Here is a 19,495-nt window from a genome sequence, read left to right on the forward strand (position 1 = left end):
CGGGCTCAGTAGTTGTGGCGCACGGGCTTAGTTGTTCTGCAGCATGTGGGATCTTCCGGGACCAAGGATCAAACCCGTGTCCCCTGCATTGGCAGGCGGATTCTTAACCACTGTGCCACCAGGGAAGTCCAACTATGTTATGTTTTGCTCTGTAAACTGCCAACATAACACTTCCCACCCCATCCTTATGTGGCTTTATGCATATCTGTTATTTACCAGCTGACAAAAGAGACATGTACCTGTATGCATTATGGACTCAGAAGAGAATATAGCTTCTTCCACTTTGAGAAAGGAAAATATGAAATCAGAGATCTAGTCTCCCGTTTAAGAAAAAAATAAGCTTTGCAGACAGCTTTACTTTGTAAGGTTGCAACAGCAGCACCATCCATGAAGTACAAACCACAAATTTTACTGTTTCTGAACTTCCTATATTGTTATTAATTTTGGTCTTAAGTTGATAGATTCCACAGAAGGTGATAAGTATCTTTTACCTCTTCCTCCATTAGAAAATTAGGGTAATAATGGATTTCTTGATCAAGAGCATCACCGCTTACTAAAACGTACATGGAGAGAATAATCAATAAACAGGCGTTCTAGGAACTTTTTTTTAAGTCTTCTGCAACATTTGTCGATAAACAGAAAAGGGGTTTTATTTACAGTTTTAAAGCTCTTTTTATCACTATTATTAGTAATTTTCTATCTATGTATGGTAATGTCCAGTTTTAAAAATACTTTATGATTTAAGACTTTAAATCATAAATGTCTGTTTAGCTGATTAGTTCTCCCCTATACTTCTAAAAGAGAAATTGTACAGTACAAGAGTCATTCATTGGGATTAGATTTATTAATCTAGTTACCTACTAGTTTGACATTTTAGGAAGGAGGTAATTGGTTTTTTTTAATGATGGATAAACTTGTGCTGGTGTTTTGGACCTTATGATGCTGAGCATGTTCTGCACTGGTGCTAATGTTTAACATAATTTTATATTCACAAACATACCTGCTACCCAGAGGCAAGTATTAATTTAGTCCATATGGACTATTGACCCCTCTTGAGACTGCAGCATACACACTCATACATAGTGTGTTTAGATTTTAAAGTATCTTAACCCATTTCTGGACATGAATGTGTTATAAACCTCCTGATTTCTAGCAACATATTAAAAAGCACTGCTATTAAAAACACTTCACAAGTCATTGTCAGCCATTGCTGGCATTCTGTCACTAGAGAATACACAGCAATATCTGGTACGTTGCAAGCTTTCAAGATAGCCTGGATTTTAAAAGTTGGTCCATTAGTTGTATCTGATGGATGTAAGTTTGCCTCCTAGTTCATTTTGTGTCAAGAGCTAAAACTGTGAACTTTCTCTTATTGGTGGGTAATAACTGAAAATAAAGATTTTATTTTCATGAAAGAAAAGAAAAAATAAGCTTTGATTAATGGGCATCTATGAAAGATCATTTATACCTTTTATTTATTCAGGCTTGATTGAGTCAATTGGCTCTCCTCAGAAAATTTATATTATTTCCCAGTATAAAGCTCTTACCTGGATTCTTTAAGCTAAAATCAAAAGTCCTAGTTTAGATCACCTTTTGCTACACTCTGCTTTTCCATTACGGGTTTCTTCTTGCCTGTTTCCTAACACCCAAAGTCCAAGTAGATAATAATGCTCTCAGATTTCTTTCAAGGACAATCTTTGCCTTTTTAAAAAAGCATAAATCCTAGCTCCTTTGCTTATCAAGGATTGTGAACCATGTTTAACTAATTGCATGAAGACAGAAACGTGACCAGTGTAGGAAGTCATACTAGTGCATAAATGGTAGCTATTGTAAATCAGTGAAAATGTTGGTGAACTTTCTGTGTTAGCTCATTGTTTATTTGTATTCCTTTCTTCTTTCCTACTCTAGTCCGAGTCCTTATCTCCAGTCCTATAGGGGGAACAATCCACAATAGAACTTCTGTTGTTGGAAAAAGTAGGCTGCACCAATAACTTCTTGCTGCAGCAACTTATAACTAGTTTTTATTAATAAAAATATTTCTGCCAGGGGCTTCCCTGGTGGCGCAGTGGTTAAGAATCCGCCTGTCAATGCAGGGGACATGGGTTCGAGCCCTGGTCCGGGAAGATCCAACATGCCGCGGAGCAACTAAGCCCGTGCGCCACAACTACTGAGCCTGCACTCTAGAGCCCGCGAGCCGCAACTACTGAGCCCACGCGCCACAACTACTGAAGCCCGCGCGCCTAGAGCCCGTGCTCCACAACAAGAGAAGCCACCGCAATGAGAAGCCCGCGCACCGCAACGAAGAGTAGCCCCCGCTCGCCGCAACTAGAGAAAGCCTGCGCGCAGCAACGAAGACCCAAGGCAGCCAAAAATAAATAAATAAATAAATTTATTAAAAAATATATATATATATATTTCTGCTAGATTTTGAGCCTAAAAGTAAATCAAACTTTTGCTATTCTTCAACATCTTTTTTCATTTTTTAAACAGTTATACTTTAAAGTATACATGTAATGTATCGTGTTTAAATTTTTTACTTATTACAATGAAATGTAATGGTTAACATGCATGCTCTGAAGTCATGCTAACTTGGGCTCATTCCCAGAGATCCATATATTGTGTTAGTGTGTGACCCTGAGCAAGTTATCTTAGCACTCTAAGCTTGTTTCTTCTTTTGTAAAATAAAATTAATAATAGTGTGTACTTCATAGGCTTGTAGGATACACTAAATGTGATGACAGTGCATGTAAAGCACTGTGCTTGGTGATAGGCATATAGTATGCTCTCAATAAATGTTAGTTAATATTATTTTAGGACCTCGTTGCTCGCTTTGTATCTTTGATTCCTATTATGCCTGATACACTGGATGAAAATGATGGTTTTGATATATGGATGACATCAGAGGTAACAAATTACATTTTATAATTTAAATGTATAGTATTTCTTACTTGCTTTTCTTTTAAAGAAAACTTTTTAAAAATATTATGCACTTATGTAGTAATTTGCCTCGTGCAATTTGAAGGCATTTGATAATTTAATACATCATTTTCAGCTCTATAACAACCCGTAAAAATAATTCTTAAAGACCAAAATTCTTATTCAACATTTTAAGTAGCTCATAATATTGAGATTCAACAGGAATTCCAGGAGTACAATATTATGACATTTTCCAGAGAGAAATATGGCTTGTTCACTATAGAGGTGGTCAGACCCTGAAGTCTAGCAGAAATACCACCACTTCCCAGAAGCTTTCCCCAGTTTTCCCACATCTGAATGAAGAGCTTGTATAGCAGTGCTCTTCCTTGGCACTTGGATTAAAATTGTCTTTAGACTGGTTGCCAAGTAAAATACAGGCCCCATGCAATATTTGGGACATATTTATGCTAAAAATAACTTGTTTATCTGAAATTCAAATTGAACTAGGCATCCTATTCCCCGCCCCACCCCCCCGCAAGTGTGACAGCCCTAATTAGAACACATTTTCCATTCCACCTTAAATTATATTTAGTTGCCTACATACTGGCCCTATACCCACACACTGTACATATAAATCCCAAGTGTAATCTCCTTGAATGATACGGAAGATTTGATTCTTATTTATTTTTATATTCGTCACTTGTACGTACTTTAAATTTAGCAAGTATTCAATATTTTTAATGGAAAATACCAGCATGTTGGGAGCCTAAGAGAAGGACACTTTCCATCTGGAACTGATAGTCCTGGCATTTATCCAGAATGTTTTAGAGGTTAGATTTTTGAGCTGAAATGGACTTAGGGGGCACAGGACTAACTTAATAGGTCAGCTACCCTGCCTTCTGCTAAGTGGGAGTAAGGGAGATACAAGCACGTGGTTTGTTTCAGGATCCAGTGATTCAAATATGGTAAAACTCAAAGAGGTGTCAGTTAACTCTAGACTCTTCTTAGACTCTTCAAACTAATCAGAATGTGTTCAGGGGTATGATGATCCTGCAGAACATTGAAAGATAACCTCTAAAGCAGCTAAAAATAACCATAAAATAACCATTCAGGCAAATACTAGTGCTCCCGAGTGCCCCCCAATCCAAACAATACCCATAATCAACAGGTTACCACAGTCATAGGCTGCCTCTTGGCTAATGTCTTCCCATTGACATGAACTGTTTGGACTTGGGATACCCATGAGTGAATGACTAATTAGATTGTCACAAGACAAGAGTTATTTCTCCTACCCAACATACAGTCTTGGAGTCAAACAAACCTTGGTTCAAATCCTACTTCAACCATCTGATAGCTGTGTGACCTAAGATAAGTTATTTAGCTTCTTTGGACCTCAGTTTCCTCATCTGTGTCATACAGGGGTTTTGAAAGGATAGGCACCTGGAACGCAGTATGTTAGTTACCTACTCTCATCCATTCCCTCCTTCTCTTATGAAATCCAGTCAGGGAAACCTCCTTGGCCTGACATTGAAGACTACTCATAATCTGCTCTTCATTCCTGTTCACACACATCTTTCAGGAGAGCCACGTTACCATCCTCCCTAGCCTCCATCCCTCACCATCACATTCAGCTGGTGTGCACTGATGTGGCCATATCAGTTGTTAAAACATTGAAATGCTTCCAGACTGGTAAATAGTCACTCCAAGAGCTCCTGAGCGCCCCCTCCCCAAGCTCCCTGACCACCACAGCCCTTTCTCTGGGACTAATGAAATGGAAGCACATGTGCAGTCTAAATGGTGCAGCCGCTACTCAGCAATAACACATCATTGCCATATGAACATTTGGGCCCGTATATTTTATTAGATCCTTTGATTTTTCAAGCCAGAAATCCAGAGTTTTATATGAGATCTTCCAATTTTTAAAAGCATTTCGGGGCCAAACGAAACACACCTATCAACTAGAACTAGGTTACAGACTACTGGTCTGCCACCTCTGCTGTGCTTTTTCTCTCCTGCTACCACTGCTTTACTAGGCATCCTGTATTTGGTTACATCCAGCCCAACTGTTCAGCTCTTTCAATTAAAGAAGATTCCATTACTCTTTCTGATTGGGCTCCAACTCAGATCTCTTCCTCTCTTTCAGTTGAGAGCACTATATTGGTACAGGACAGAGTGTAGCTTCATTGACCAAAGGTTCCCTTCCTCCAAAAACACTATGTGATTTCCCATCAGGTGAAGTTCCTTAAAATATCAGCCGATATATCCCAGTTTTCCCAGGGTATTTGTCTCAAACAAAAATGCCCCATTTTGGAGGATAAAATTATTGGGTCACACACAGTATCAACATTAATTATCCCATGATAAAGGTGACCCTTATGTTCCAGGTTAATGTTCTCTCTTTCTAATGCCCTAGTGTTTTAACAGGCAAAGGGTGCTGGAGCTTTCGGCTTTGCAGTCATCTTAGTGACCTGGCAAGAATGTGTGTGTGACGGTCTGGAGGGACTCTAAATCTGCTGCATGCTTGCATTGCTCAACTTTCTCTCCTCCCCTCCTTTTATGTGTCCTTGTTGCTTTTGTTTTGCCATAGCGCTGCATCAGTTTGGCTATTGGAAGTAAGGAGGAGCATGCCATACTTCTCTGTAATTTCTTCCTGTATTTTGGAAAGAAAGCTTTGGTCCTCCTAGGAACCTCGATGTTGGAAGTAAGTGTTGGACTTAATATTTAAATAGTGTAAACAAAACTAATTAGCTTTTAGCTGCAAGTTTAAAAGACTTCAACCCCAAGTTTCCTTCTTTTCACAGGCTAATTAGGAAATTTCCTAGGCGAACAATTATTTACTTAGGAGGATAATGTTCGTTCATCAAAATTTCTACAATGTAAAGAATGATTTCCTTTTTGTTTTTCTTCTTCGTAAAGTAGTACAAATAATAGTGCTACTTCATGGAGCTACTAAAAATATTAAATTACATAGTAAATAGCACCGGGAACAGCACCTGGTTTATGTGGAAAATGCTCAATAAATGGTGGTGGTAGGTGATGTAGTAATAGTTACAGTAGTATAGTGGTTGTTAACCATCATCACCACCATCATCTTTATGTGTTCCTAACACTATATTTTAAGATCCTTAAGAAGTACTTCCTGTTTTCCACTGCTCAATTTTTAATTGTGTAAGAAGTGGGCCAGAAATTTATGTTAACCTACCTAAAATTTTTACAACTTAGTTATATACACCTGCATTCAAACCTCCAGAAAGCTGTCTTCTTTTGGACTGTTTCTATTTCTACTATGAATATCTTGATAAGTGTCAAAAACTTCCAGTCTTGTTTTATGGTTTTTGTCATGATCATTTATTTCTCTATATTCCTTTCATTTCCCCATATGAGTCCCCTGCTGTAGTTTTGAGTGCCACTAGATGGCAGTAAACAGTCAACAATATTTCAACAAACATTTTTACAGTTTTACCTGTGAGTCAACACTGGGTGGCAGCACTCATCTGTGCCTTTCACCTCTGCTACTGGTTGAGGTGAAGCCTCTTTACTGTAAAGATGAGCACAGCGATAAAGAGCAAGAACTTTGGAGTCAGGGAAACCAGGCTACACAGCACAGTGTTAAGAGTATAGATTTGGAGGTCAAAGAGGATTTTAAAACCCAGCAATGACGTTTACTAACTGTACGATCTCAGCCTTATTTCTCTGAGCCTCACTTATCTCCTCCCCGAAAAGGAGTAATTCCATTTACTGTTACCCTCGACAAGCTCTTAACCTCTTATTCTTCATGTGGAAGATGGGCATGACAATCATCCCTACCTCACAGAATTTGGAATTCATGTGAGAAAATTAGTGTGAGTGCTGAGTACAGTACCTGGGGTACTCAATAAATGTTAAATAGTCATTATTATTGTTACCTGAAATTTTTATTCTTTGCTAAATAAGAAAGGTTTATACTTCAGAAGTATGTGCAGAGCAAAATAATAACATAATGACTACTTTTATTCCTCAGGTGCTTTTCTGTGTAATCTCTCTCTGGCCTCTAACTCTGTATCTTGCTCACAAAATTAATCTTATGACTTTTCAACTTCACTTGGCTTTTCAGAGCCTTAGGCAAAATTCCATTCCCTAACTCTGCATGGTGTTCACCCTTGGTCTCCAAGTATGTTCTACATAAAGCAGGGCTAATCCATATAGCACCTTTGTGTGAATTACACAAAAGCGCCCCTACCTCAAAACCCTTTAGTACTAGCTATTGGGAATTGGTCATAATATACTGATTTTGTTAGAACAACATATTTTATTGCTATGAGGGTACACTCTTCAGGACCATACGTGGCAGCACTAGCTCAAAAGTTCTCATTTGAATCCTCATGCTAGCCTGGGCCTGAGGATTTCAGTTGCTTTGGTTTTATCCTTTCCAAAAAAATTGTAAAGGTCCTAAAAAAGGCTTTTAAAAATCAGAGATACCAGGGAGTTCCCTTGTGGTCTAGTGGCTAGGATTTTGGGCTCTCACTGCCGTGGCCCGGGTTCAATCCCTGGTCAGGGAACTGAGATCCCACAAGCTGTGCGGCAAGGCAAATAAATAAATAAATAAATAATACAGGAATAAAGAATAACTAAGGTAACTGGCAATATTATCTATTAAAAAATCAGAGGGATCATATGCTTACACTATAATTTCCACATAGAAAAATGAGTTAAATCAATCATCCACCAAAAATGACTTTAAGTCTTTCTTCATACAGGGGCATGTGGCTTATGTATTAACGCCAGAAACTGATGAATATTTGCTTTGGAATCCATTAACTGGGCAATGTCATAAGCAGTTTGACCCATTTTGTCCCTTACAAAGTGTAGACTGTTTGTTTGATGGTGAAAATGTAAGTATATGGTGGGGTTGGGGGGTGGGGCAGGATCTTGAGTAAACCTGTGGTTCTCTACACTGACCATATATTAGAATCATGTGGGAACTTTGAAGAAGCTATAGATGTTCAGTTAGAATCCCTGGGGTGTAGGGCCAGGGGAATCTTTTATCCCCAAGGCTCCTTGACGTGATTCTGCAGTGCCTCCGAGGTTGAGAACCAGCAAGCAATCTAGTGTGCACACACCCCTGGAATCTCTGTACCTCCTGCCTCAGAACCATCCTTGGCTTCTGCCACTTCACTGGGGAGTAGGACTGTAAAATTTTGCTCCGTCCTAACCTACTATGGGCTTCGTACTCCTGTGGGCCTCTACTGATTTTATGTTGATGTATTAACAGGTCTGGTTTAATATTCAGCAAAATAATTCACCAAGGGCTGTATATTTTGACTATTCAAAGGAAAGTTTCTGGAAACAGTTGCTTCCAAAAAATTATCAAGGGACGAAAGCACAAAGCATACAGGTAAATTATACTTTTCCAGGTGTGTCTCTATGAAAGTTACCATTGGTTCTAATCTTAGGAATTGTGACAGCTCTTATTATGTTTATACAGCTGATTGCTTACTGAATTATTTGGCAGTATTAATAAAACCTAGTTTTCTCTGCCATCCAGCCTGAGTCTGGGCTATTGTGATCCTTTTTCTCTACTTGCAGAAAAGAGGAATTGAGAAGGTATCATCTTAATTGTGAATTTAGGTTTTAAAATAAAATTTTTAAAAAGTTCATCATGAAACATAAAAGATAAAGTCAAGATGGTGTAATAAGTTCTTGCTTTGACCTAGCCCTTCTATTACATATCCATAACAATGATAAAGTATAAAGATTGAAAAACAGAAGGCTTATCTGGGCTCCAAACCATGACAGTTATCTCATGGAATAGAAGCAGGACAGAAACACTAGCAGTGAGTGGGGCCTAAAGAGGATGGCACCAAGGTCTGAAAATGCTTCATGAAATCCAGAGAACCAGAGCCAGTCTCACTTTTTGAAGCCAGGGACTGTGTTGCGGCTCCCCTATTTTGCTACTCTTGAGAGAAGATGGGAAAGAAAAGCAGCAGACTCACTGCCTGGGGCTCAGGAGGTAAGAGACCAAAGTACAGAGATGAGAATCAGGAACCAACCTAATCACCAGATGGCTTGTCCAGGGGATCTAGGATGTACTCACTACTGCTTTGGGAAGGCACCCAAATTGCATTTCAACAGCTGTTTCTGGATTGAGAGCCATGGTATGGCAGTGTGCAGGCGATTGCAAAATTCAAAAGCTAGGAGCTATGACCCAGAGGAAGAAAGAGAGGGGGGATGAGAAAAAGGACAATGGAAAAATAGGAAGAAGACAATTCACAGAAGCAGAAACTCTAGGGCTCAACGTCACTAAGTATATACCCTAGAGATACACGCACAGGGAGACAAGTACACGATGGTCATTACTGAATTGCTTGAAATAGCAAAAAATAAATAAATAAATAAAAGGAAACCATTCATCAACCAGAAAATGGGCACATGAGTTATGAATACTCCTACTATAAAATATTCTATACAGCAGTAAAAAAAAGAATATATGAAACTAATTTACTGTAGTTCTCAACTTGGCTGTACATGCATTATATCAGAATCTCTGAGGGAAGAGCCCACGCATTGGTATTACTTAAAACTCCCCAGGTGATCCCACATGCAGCCAAGGTTGAGAACTACTGACCTAGAGCCACTGTTATCAACGTGAATGAATATAAAAAATGTAATGTTAAGCAAAGTGAAGAAGATGTGAAATGACACACTTATAGGAAGTTTGAAAGATATATGTTGTTCACGTATATAGAGATATATAGTGATAGTGTAAAAGCTTGAATGGGAATGATAAACACCAAATTTAGGGTAAAGTTTACCTTTGGAAAGAGGAAAAAAAAGAATGATATCAGGGAGCAGTATACAGAGTACTTCAAATCTATCTGTAATGTTTTACATCTTAAAAAAAACTAAAACAAGTACGGAAGAATGCAAAGATTAGATATAGCTTGGTGGTATGTATGTTGGGTGGATGTTCATTACATTATTCTCAGTGCTTTATCTGAGAATGTTTGACATAGTTCATAATATCAAAAAGAAGGAAAGGTGGTTGTGGGGAGAAAAATCAAACAGTATCAAAGTATATAAAGTGAAGAGTTTCTCTCCTCTTCAACATCTTTTTCCCACTTTCTAAGAAATAGCCTCTGTTGGTAGCTTCTTGCGCACCCTTCTGAACATTCTCCTTGCAGATGTTTGTAAAGTCATTATAAGGAAGGGGAAATGTGCTTATCTCTCCTGAGCAAACCACATTTATGGCATCCACAGACCTTGCTTGCTTTTCCCATCCCAAAGTTGTGACCAAAGTATTGCTGCCTCCTAGGGGGGAGAATGATATATTTAGAGTTGAGGTTTTTTGTTTCTGTTAATCATTCTCTTATTAATTCAGGTAATGCTTATTGAGTGCTGCAGCGGGCCAGCACTGTTTTAGGTATAGGTACCACAAGGAAAAAGACATGTCTCAGTGCTCTTGGAGCTTCTAGAGGAGGAAACAGAAGGAAACGAGCACTTGCTGTACAGAGCGATAAATGCTATTATAGAAGAAATGAATGTGCTTTGGCGAGCACTCAGCAGGAGACCTGAGGTGAAGGGGAGTTGCAGGGGGCTTCCTGGGGAAAAAAGTGATGACTAGCAGAGTGAAGAAGGGTGAACAGGAGCTGGTCTAGATGAAAATTAAGGAGGAGAATGGTCCCAGCACAGAGCGGGAACAGCAGGCATGAAGACCTGCTGTGGCGAGCAGATGTCTGTCAAGGAGCTGAAAGGCCATCTTGGCTGCTGCCAGGGAGTGCAGAGGACAATCAGAAGCCAACATCACCAAGGCAAGGGCTGCCGTAATCAAAATTGTATTTTTAAAAGCCACTAAACCCTTTGTCAAGTTGAATATATATAAATATAAAACTCATAGTTTCATTTGACTTGTATCCCTACTGATTTCTTTCCTGTGGGTTGATGGCCCTTGATCTTCTGCCTTGTCGCACACATACCAGAATCAACCACTATCTGTGGTGAACACAGTTGTTGTTGTTGTTGTTGTTTTAATCACAATTGAGAACACAAATTTGAGTGTATATGATGAGAATATGGGTATTCAGAGATGGAGTTAACAGGGAAATCCTCTTGAAGTTTTAAAGGATATGAATTCCCTGGAAGGGGCCTTTGCCTGGAAAGAAAATAGACTAACACTCCATAAACTTATCAAGTCAACATAACCCAGGCCTCTTTTTCAGGCCTGAAAGTGGCCTAACTAATCCGTAAGAGTTGCCAGGATAGGGGTGCAGGGGATTGTTTTGGAGGGGCAGACAGTGGTTGGTGACAGCAATCAGGGAATTCAGTTTACCTGTCCTGACTGTGATAGTTGGTGGCCCCTGTAAGATGATGCTGGAGTTTATGCTTCCCTTTCTCCAGTATCTCTCATCTCCTGCCGTGTTCACTGTGGGGAAATTCACTGTGCTTGAGCCTATGCTCTAATCTAGTGGTTCTCCAACCACGGTAGGCATCAGAACCTTCTGGAGGGCTTGTGGAAAAATGGATTGCTGGGCCTTACTCTCAGAGTTCCTGAATCACTGGGTCTGAGGTTGCTGGTCTGGGGGCCACATTTTGGGAGCCACTGGCTTAGATCATCACCTGACAGACTGAGCCCCCTCAAATCACTCCTGAAATTTTCTAAGACCTAGATGCCTAGCAAATGTTTCCTTCTTTTCCTACAACCCTCATTCCACTCATGAGGGGGAAACATCTGTCCGTGTCTCTTTAGCTCCTCTATTTCTCAGCTCAGAAATATCCAAAGTAAAAACCGCCTAACCCCAACCCCTCACTTTTTTCTATATGAGCCCTGCAGGGAGGGGAGGAACGGGTTAGGTAGGGGGGAGGGGGTTGGAGAAGTCCTCTCCTCCTCCCAGAAAATCCTGCTCAGGGGGCAACATGGGGAAACATGGTAGAGCATTGCTCTCTGCTGTTGCTGGGGTGCCTGGGGCAAAGGCTTGGAGACGGGGAGATTGAAATGGACTCTGCGTGTATGTGCGAGTGTATGTACATGCACACATGCAAACACAGAGACCTGACTCCCCCCTGCTGAAAGGAACAAATAATCAAAGAAGGAAGACGATACACCATGTTACAAGAGTAATAATAACAATAGTATCTGATCTTTGTTGAGCAATATGTGCCAGGCTTTACATGTATTACTTTATTTTAAAATCTTTGCATGATCCCAGGGAAGTAGGTACTGTTATTGTCCCTCTTTAAAAGAGGTGGTAACTGAGACTCACAGAGGTTAAGTGACTTCACCAAGGTCACAGTTAATAAGTGGAAGATACCAGTGCAGCTTCCAAGATTATCTGGTAGAATCAATAAGCATGTCAAATGCTTGTTTGAATAAACAGATGGGGATAGCAGATCTGTCTTTTTCTGTCATGAAAAATACCTTTTGTAAATCCATTCTCCCTTCCATGCCCTGGTGAAGTAGTATTAAAATCAAAGGGAACGGGCTTTCCTGGTGGCGCAGTGGTTGAGAGTCCGCCTGCCGATGCAGGGAGCCTGCGCGTCCGGAGCCTGTGCTCCGCAACGGGAGAGGCCACAACGGTGAGAGGCCCGCGTGCCGCAAAAAAAAAAAAAAAAAAAAAATCCAAGGGAACACTGTGATCTGTGTTACCTTTGTGCCTCTACTGTTGAGTGTTTTTGCCACATGAGACTGGTTTAAGTTCGCCCTCATTATAATCAGCACTCCAAGGGGCGACTGACGTAAAGATGGTCTCCCTAGAATCTTTTCTAACTTTCAGTTTTCTGTATTTCAGCCTGAAGAAATAATTTATTCTGATACTAATAAAAGCATGGTAGAAGATCTAAAGAACAGGTATGATCTTTAGTTATATATTATGATTATCATGTTTTCTCTCTGATCTCTTATTCAGCCACCCTTCAGTCCTCTAACCCAGTCTCTCAAAATACCCATGAGATTCAGCAACAGAAGCATGAAATGGAGATTATAATAGTTACTTCCACTGAGTCATCTGTCGCTTGGAACATGCATCAAAAATCAGCCCCTCTGCTATCCACGGCACTCCTTGAAAAAACATGCCAAGTGAAATATGGTTGCACGTGGAAAACATTGTGGGCTGCTGTTAGGAAGTTCTCAACACAGACACCTGTTGAGCCGTATAGTAATAATAATGCAGTAGCTAACACTTCTTGAAAGGACAGGAAGGTAAATGGCCCACAACTTGGTGTGTGGTAAAAACAGCCAAGCTGGGTGGCAGCAACATCAGCACTGTCCTTTGTAGGCACCCCTCCCCCTCCCCCCACCACACACACACACACACACACACACGTCCAGAGGAGCTGAGTTGTTGAGTCAAGCCCAAAGGGTCACAGCCTTGCAGCAGACCTCACTCCTACTCCAGATGTGTCAGAAGCTTCTAGATCTGACTACCTCCAGTGACTCATGCTGACACAGCAGGCTGGCATGTAAGCCACTACCAACTAATTGAAACAGAATATGACAAAAATCATTTTGCCACTCCCTTTTCTCACTAGTACACAACTCTCACGTCTTATTCCCCTCCTTCTTCCCCAACTCCTAACAAAAAAGGAATAAAAGCACTAGGAAAATGGTCCCCAACTTCTGGTTTTCATCAGAAATTGCTTCTAGAACTATTTTAAAATATAGGTGCCAGAGTCCAAGACCAGACCTGTTGAATCACTATCTGGAAGATAGTGAAATATTTTGATAAAGTCCTACAGGTGATTCTGGCGTATAGCCGTGACTGAGAGTCCGCAAACTCGAAACCACTTAGTTACTTTATAGACTCAGTCAAGAGGAGAGGTCCAGCAGCTTCTTCTGTAGCACACAATGATTCTGCCCAGAGGAGACGCTTTCATCAACCAACTCGCACTGTGCTCCACTTTCTCCCCTCCCCGAAACAGTTTCTCAGCAGGCACTGTTTTAGAGGTGGCATAGGTAGGCAAAACTCCCTGCCCTTGTGGAGCATACATTCTGGTAGGGGAAACTGCTCATCATACTGATCAGTCCAGTGCTTCATTTCCTCCCAATTCTGCTTGCTGAATTAACTGATCCAGTTACCCCATTCCTGCTAACATTATCCCAGACAAGATATCTGAATTTTTATAAAGGCATTTCTTGGAAACACAATGTCTTATGTCAAAGGAGGGTCTTGGAGAATAGGAATGCCAACCCAGTAATCAGATGGTAAACAAATCACACCCAGTAGGCAGCTGCCAACACACAGGTAACTGGAAAAAAGATGTGCCTTTGAGAGCTAATCGCTGGCTACCCCAGGAAGGGTCTTGCTTTCTCAAGCCAAGCAAGAGCCTGCTCTCTCCTGGACTTGATTAATGTGAATGACGGCAGATATCCCTAGCCATAGAGGTCTGGTTTTCTCCTAAATCAAAAAAGTATCATTCTCATACTTGAGAAAAAGTGACAAAACTTTTTTCACATTTATTTAAATGAGTTGTAATTTATCATAAAATAATCTTTGCATTCTTACCTTAGGATTGAAAGAACTCTGAAATATAAAATAATGGAATGGCGACCTAAACAGCCAACACGTTGGAATAGACAATGTACTTTCATTTTAAGACAAATCCTTCCTAAGTTAGAGCTTGGCACCGGAAACTTTGTTTCATCTGAAGAAGAGAGTGAATTTGAAAGACTGCTACAATTTTATTGGGTTTGTATATGATTTAATGCATTGATATCATTTGTTTTATCTATGTTATTAATTGCCAGATGATACTAATCTTAAATATCCCTGAAATGCCTTTTATCTTGATCTTAGGTGATACATGCTATGGCATTAAAATGCATTTACTTATAGACTGAGAAATTTCAAATGTAGTGAGTAACTAGTACCATGACCAGATTGCATGACATTTTCTTGGAATCAGTTTTTTAATGTATAAACCACAAACTTTGGAAAGAGATACCCAAAAGGAAACCAACTGCAACTAAGAAACTAAAAAATGATTTCTAGATGGTAGTAATAGAATGGATTCCATGTCCTTGGGGCAAGCTTTAATATCTTCTACATGCAAATTATTCTCAAATTTATACATCCAGCCTGGACTTCTGACCTCCTCTCATATACTCACCAGCACATTTGACATCATCTACATCATGGATGGTAGAAAGGCATTTCAAACTCAGTTAAGTCCATAATCAAACATGGCGGGCATCTGGTGTATTGTTAGGGTCCTTCTTTTCTTCCCCTATGATATCCTTAGTTCTGGAATCCTCTCACCTCCTTTTCCCTATGAATTGTTCCAGTGGGTTTTTGGAAGCCCCAGCCTCCCAAGAGTGATATTCCTTCCCCCTACTATCCCGTAGACTAGAAGATGTCGCCTCAGGAAACCCTCTAAGAGAAGAAAGGAAGGAATCTGTTGGGAATTTATACTCAGGCTGCCAGGGAGGGATCTGCAGGCACTATTCATTCATGAATAGGGAGGAAGTTGTTTTGTTTTGCTCTCTTTTTAATAGAATTAGGGGGTAAAGAGATAAGCAAAGCATAGTTAAGTATAAGCCAAGGTTTAAAACTCAGAGTTCCTTTGTAAAATTTTCTGCTATTTAATAACACACATTCATAAACCTAGACCGAATCCTGCAGCTTGGGTTCAAATCCTGGCTCAACCACTCATTAACTTTGACCAGATTACCTAACTTCTCTATACCTTCTACCCCACTGCTCAAGATAAACAGGGATAAAAAGAGTTACCTGCTTTGTGGTTGTGGTGAGGATTAAGTGAGCTGCTTAACCATAGCACCCAGCACTTAATAAATGTTAACTATTATTTGTATCCTATGTGGCAGCCATTGTGCTAGACACTTGAGGTTATGACAGTAAACAAGACAGATACAATCTTGAGCATTCACAGAGGCTGTGGGCTAGTTAGAGAAATAGACCAGAAAACGAGTAATTGCAGTATGTTTTATTAAGTAAGCTAGGAAAGGACAGTGTCCTATGCAACCACGAGAGAAGAGCACATCAACAGATTTAAAGATCAGGAAAAGCCTCCTGAAGTAAGCAAACTAAGTCTTGAAAGAAGCTAATGATTGTCCTTTGTGTATTCTTAAATAGATAATTTTACATGGGACCATGTTCCGTATCCTTTAATCCTGTCATATAGTTATCAATAAATATAAACTGAATCAATGTTAAATAAATTCTTCCAAAATGCTCCCTCAAATCTGTCACTTATAGGATCAAGGTTTCCTTGTTGGCAGTTTGCTGTTCCAGAAAGGGTGCAAATATGTGGAATGTTAAGTGTGCAGAGGCTCTAGCATTAGACAGCCCTGGTTCTGCTCCTCTCTCTGTAAAGTGGGGATCATAACAAAACCTACCTCATAGGGTTGTTTGAGGATTCAATATGTACGTGAAGTAGTTAGCATTGTGCCTAGAACATAGTAAGCACCCACAAAATGATAACTATTATTATTAGTTTATGGCTTCCATTTCTTGGAGGCTTCTGTAATCTCTTTGCATACAGTAATTCTCCATCACCTACGTGACTGTAATGTGGTTTTACGTGTTATTCTGTCATTTGTCTAGGTCGCAGGATTTCCTATCCAGATGCCATACACTGATGTACAGTCAGTTATTGATGCTGTGTATCAAACTGGAATTCATTCCTCTGAATTTCCGCAGACAGAATTTGCTCTAGCTGTGTATATTCACCCCTACCCAAACAACATATTATCTGTTTGGGTCTGTTTGGCTTCATTAGCACGATATCAGTGAAAAGGAACAAGGGAAAAGGGAAAGATTGTACATAGGCCCCCAACCAGAAGCCAAACTTTTCTAGTACTTGGGATTTTCCTGTTTATCCTCAAATCCAGACAAGTGTGAGCCCAATTTTTGGTTTACTTATAGAGTTGGGCACAAGACTCACTCCCTGAGTCTTTGAGGACAAGCATAAATGACCTCCTCACCAGAGACCTCGTCAGGGAGACACTTTGGGAAGTCTGGCGCCTTGGGTCGCTGTCTACGGTAGGTCTGACTCTGGGAAAGAAGCAATTCTGGCTTCTCTCTGAGCCAGTGTTACTCAAATTGGGAGCCCCACACCACCTCCATCAAAATCACCTGGAAAGCCTTATTGAAAATGCAGAATCCCACATCCCACCCAGGACCTACTGAATCGGGATCTCTGGGAGTACAGCTCCAGAACCTACATTATTTTAAACAAGCTCCCCAGGTAACTCTCTTGACCAGTTAAGAGTGAGAACCCTGCCTTATAGAGTGTTGTCTTTACTGAAGTGAGGCTAGTACATTTGATGCTGGTTCTGATGGAATTCCAGGCAGAAGTTATTCAAATAGAAACCCAAGGTCATTGCTTCTCATGAGATAAAAGATTATTTCACTGGTTAAGAATAAGAGGGAAATATGCCATGTTGGGTTGAGGACAGCTTCTGGGGGCTTCTCAAAATTTTTCTCTTTAGATGCTACTGACCTGAAGTCATTTCATCTCCAAGTATTTGGAAGGGACTCCCAGGAAACACTACCTAAATGCTTTCCTGATTCTGTGAGAAAGGGAGAAAATGGTCTTACCAAATCTCAGAGCTCCTTTTTTTCTTAATGAGCAGCTCCCCATTCTGCCTCTGGCACTTTTCTGCTGCTTTTCTTTCACCACGGTGGCCCCAAGGAGACCCATCTAGGGCCTCAAGAAAGAGTGGATAGGTATCTAAGTAGGAAACACTGTACTTTCTTGTATTTGATTGTTCTGTGCTTCATTGAGAAGAGTATTCATGCAGTTTATTTAAATGTTACATAACAACTTATTTTTTTTAATCAAAAGATACAGATTTCCAAAGGTTTTATAAGATAAGAGCAGTTTTATATGAGGTAAAAGTAATAAAAAGAAAATTCACTTCTCCCACTGTAGTAGCACTGGGGCTTCTTGAGTCACTCCCACAAGCAGAGAGCAGAGACCCCAAATTCATCCTCAGGGAACCCTCAATCTGTATCCCCTCCCCCAATATACCTGCATAGGTTGATGCCAGAGAAGACCTCATTTATTTGCAGGGTGTTAGTCTCGGACCAAACTCAAGATTACTAGAAGAGTAGAAAGAGTGGGTATGTGGGTAAAGAGAATGCTTTCTCTGCAAGGTTAAAAGCTAGTTATGTATGTCCTCTGGCATGCATGAGAAAAATGATCAGAATTTTTGTTTTTATTCGAATGTTTGTGTTTAAATGCTATAGGAAGTTTTGTTATTAACAAGTCTCCCACACTGATTGGGGTAGCACAAAATTGTATCTATGAAAAGACAAGTTTGCCAAAGAAATGCTGAATTCATGCAGTTCATTTTCGTGACACGCTGAATGTTTACATAGCTATTTTGTTAATCGTTTGTGGTTTTAGAATTGATAGGCCACTTCAGAGTAAGGTAGAAAGTGTTCATAGGCAAGTGTGTGTTGTATTCTGTATTATATGCATTTTAAAATATGTGTATGTGTTTCTCAACTAAAAATTTTTTCTAAAAATTGTGATTGTCTATAATGAACCATTTTTTTTCATTTTACTGTTTTAAAAATACATGATGTTAAATGTAACATGCAATTATAAAATTCTATGAATCGTTCCACAAATAATTACAAAGCATCCATTATGTACCAGACACTTTATATGTGCTGGAGGACAGTAGTGAAAAGACATTCTTACAAGGGAAACAGATCATAAGCAAATAAACAGTAAGTAAGTGAGATCATTTCAGGGTATGATGAGTGCTATAAAGCAGTGGTCCCCAACCTTTTTGGCACCAGGGACCGGTTTCGTGGGAGACAATTTTTCCACGCACGGCGGTGGAGAAGTGGAGGGGGTGGGGCGGGATGGATCAGGCGGTAATGCGAGCAGTGGGGGGCGGCAGATGAAGCTTCGCTCACTCGCCCCGCCGCTCACCTCCTGCTGTGCGGCCCGGTTCCTAACAGGCCGCTGACGGGAGGCTGGGGACTCCTGCTATAAAGGAAACAAAAAGGTTGGCATGATGAAGAAGGACTTTGATGGGGATGGAGGATATAAGAAGAGTAGTGAGGGAAAGCCTCTCCACGGAGATAATGTTTGAGCGGAGATTTAAAAGATGATTTATCAAGGGCTTCCCTGGTGGCGCAGTGGTTGCGCGTCCGCCTGCCGATGCAGGGGAACCGGGTTCGCGCCCCGGTCCGGGAAGATCCCACATGCCGCGGAGCGGCTAGGCCCGTGAGCCATGGCCGCTGAGCCTGCGCGTCCGGAGCCTGTGCTCTGCAACGGGAGAGGCCGCAGCAGAGGGAGGACCGCATACCACACACACAAAAAAATAAATAAAAAATAAATAAAAGATGATTTATCAAATAGAATTGCATTCAGTTGCTGTAACAGAAACCTAATCACAGTCGCGTAACCAAATAGGGATTACACAACTGCCAAGTGTGGAGGAGGCAGTCCAACTCTAGTGCAGTAGCTCTGTGATGTCAGAAGTGTACTAGTCTTCATCCGTCTTCTTCACCATCTAAGGAGACTTCTATCCTCTTTCTCAGTGGCTCTCAAACTTCAGCATGCCTAAGAGTCACCTGAAGAGTTTGTTGAAACACAGATTGCTGGGCCTAATCTTCAGAGTTACTGATTC

The 19,495-nt window shown here is 40.5% G+C and overlaps 1 protein-coding gene across 1 annotated transcript in view; it reads left to right on the forward strand.

Moving 5' to 3' along the window:
- The window catches only part of CC2D2B (coiled-coil and C2 domain containing 2B), a 29,242-nt gene extending 12,605 nt beyond the window's left edge, over positions 1-16,637 (forward strand). The window contains exons 4-10 of the mRNA XM_028481124.1: positions 2,815-2,904; positions 5,504-5,617; positions 7,653-7,787; positions 8,168-8,290; positions 12,678-12,736; positions 14,396-14,573; positions 16,449-16,637. Coding sequence (XP_028336925.1) covers positions 2,815-2,904; positions 5,504-5,617; positions 7,653-7,787; positions 8,168-8,290; positions 12,678-12,736; positions 14,396-14,573; positions 16,449-16,637 — 888 coding nt within the window. The remainder of the gene's footprint in view (positions 1-2,814; positions 2,905-5,503; positions 5,618-7,652; positions 7,788-8,167; positions 8,291-12,677; positions 12,737-14,395; positions 14,574-16,448) is intronic.
- The last annotated feature ends 2,858 nt before the right edge of the window (positions 16,638-19,495 follow it).

Source organism: Physeter macrocephalus, chromosome 20, assembly GCF_002837175.3.
Source record: "Physeter macrocephalus isolate SW-GA chromosome 20, ASM283717v5, whole genome shotgun sequence".
In the NCBI taxonomy this organism is placed as follows: Eukaryota; Metazoa; Chordata; class Mammalia; order Artiodactyla; family Physeteridae; genus Physeter; species Physeter macrocephalus.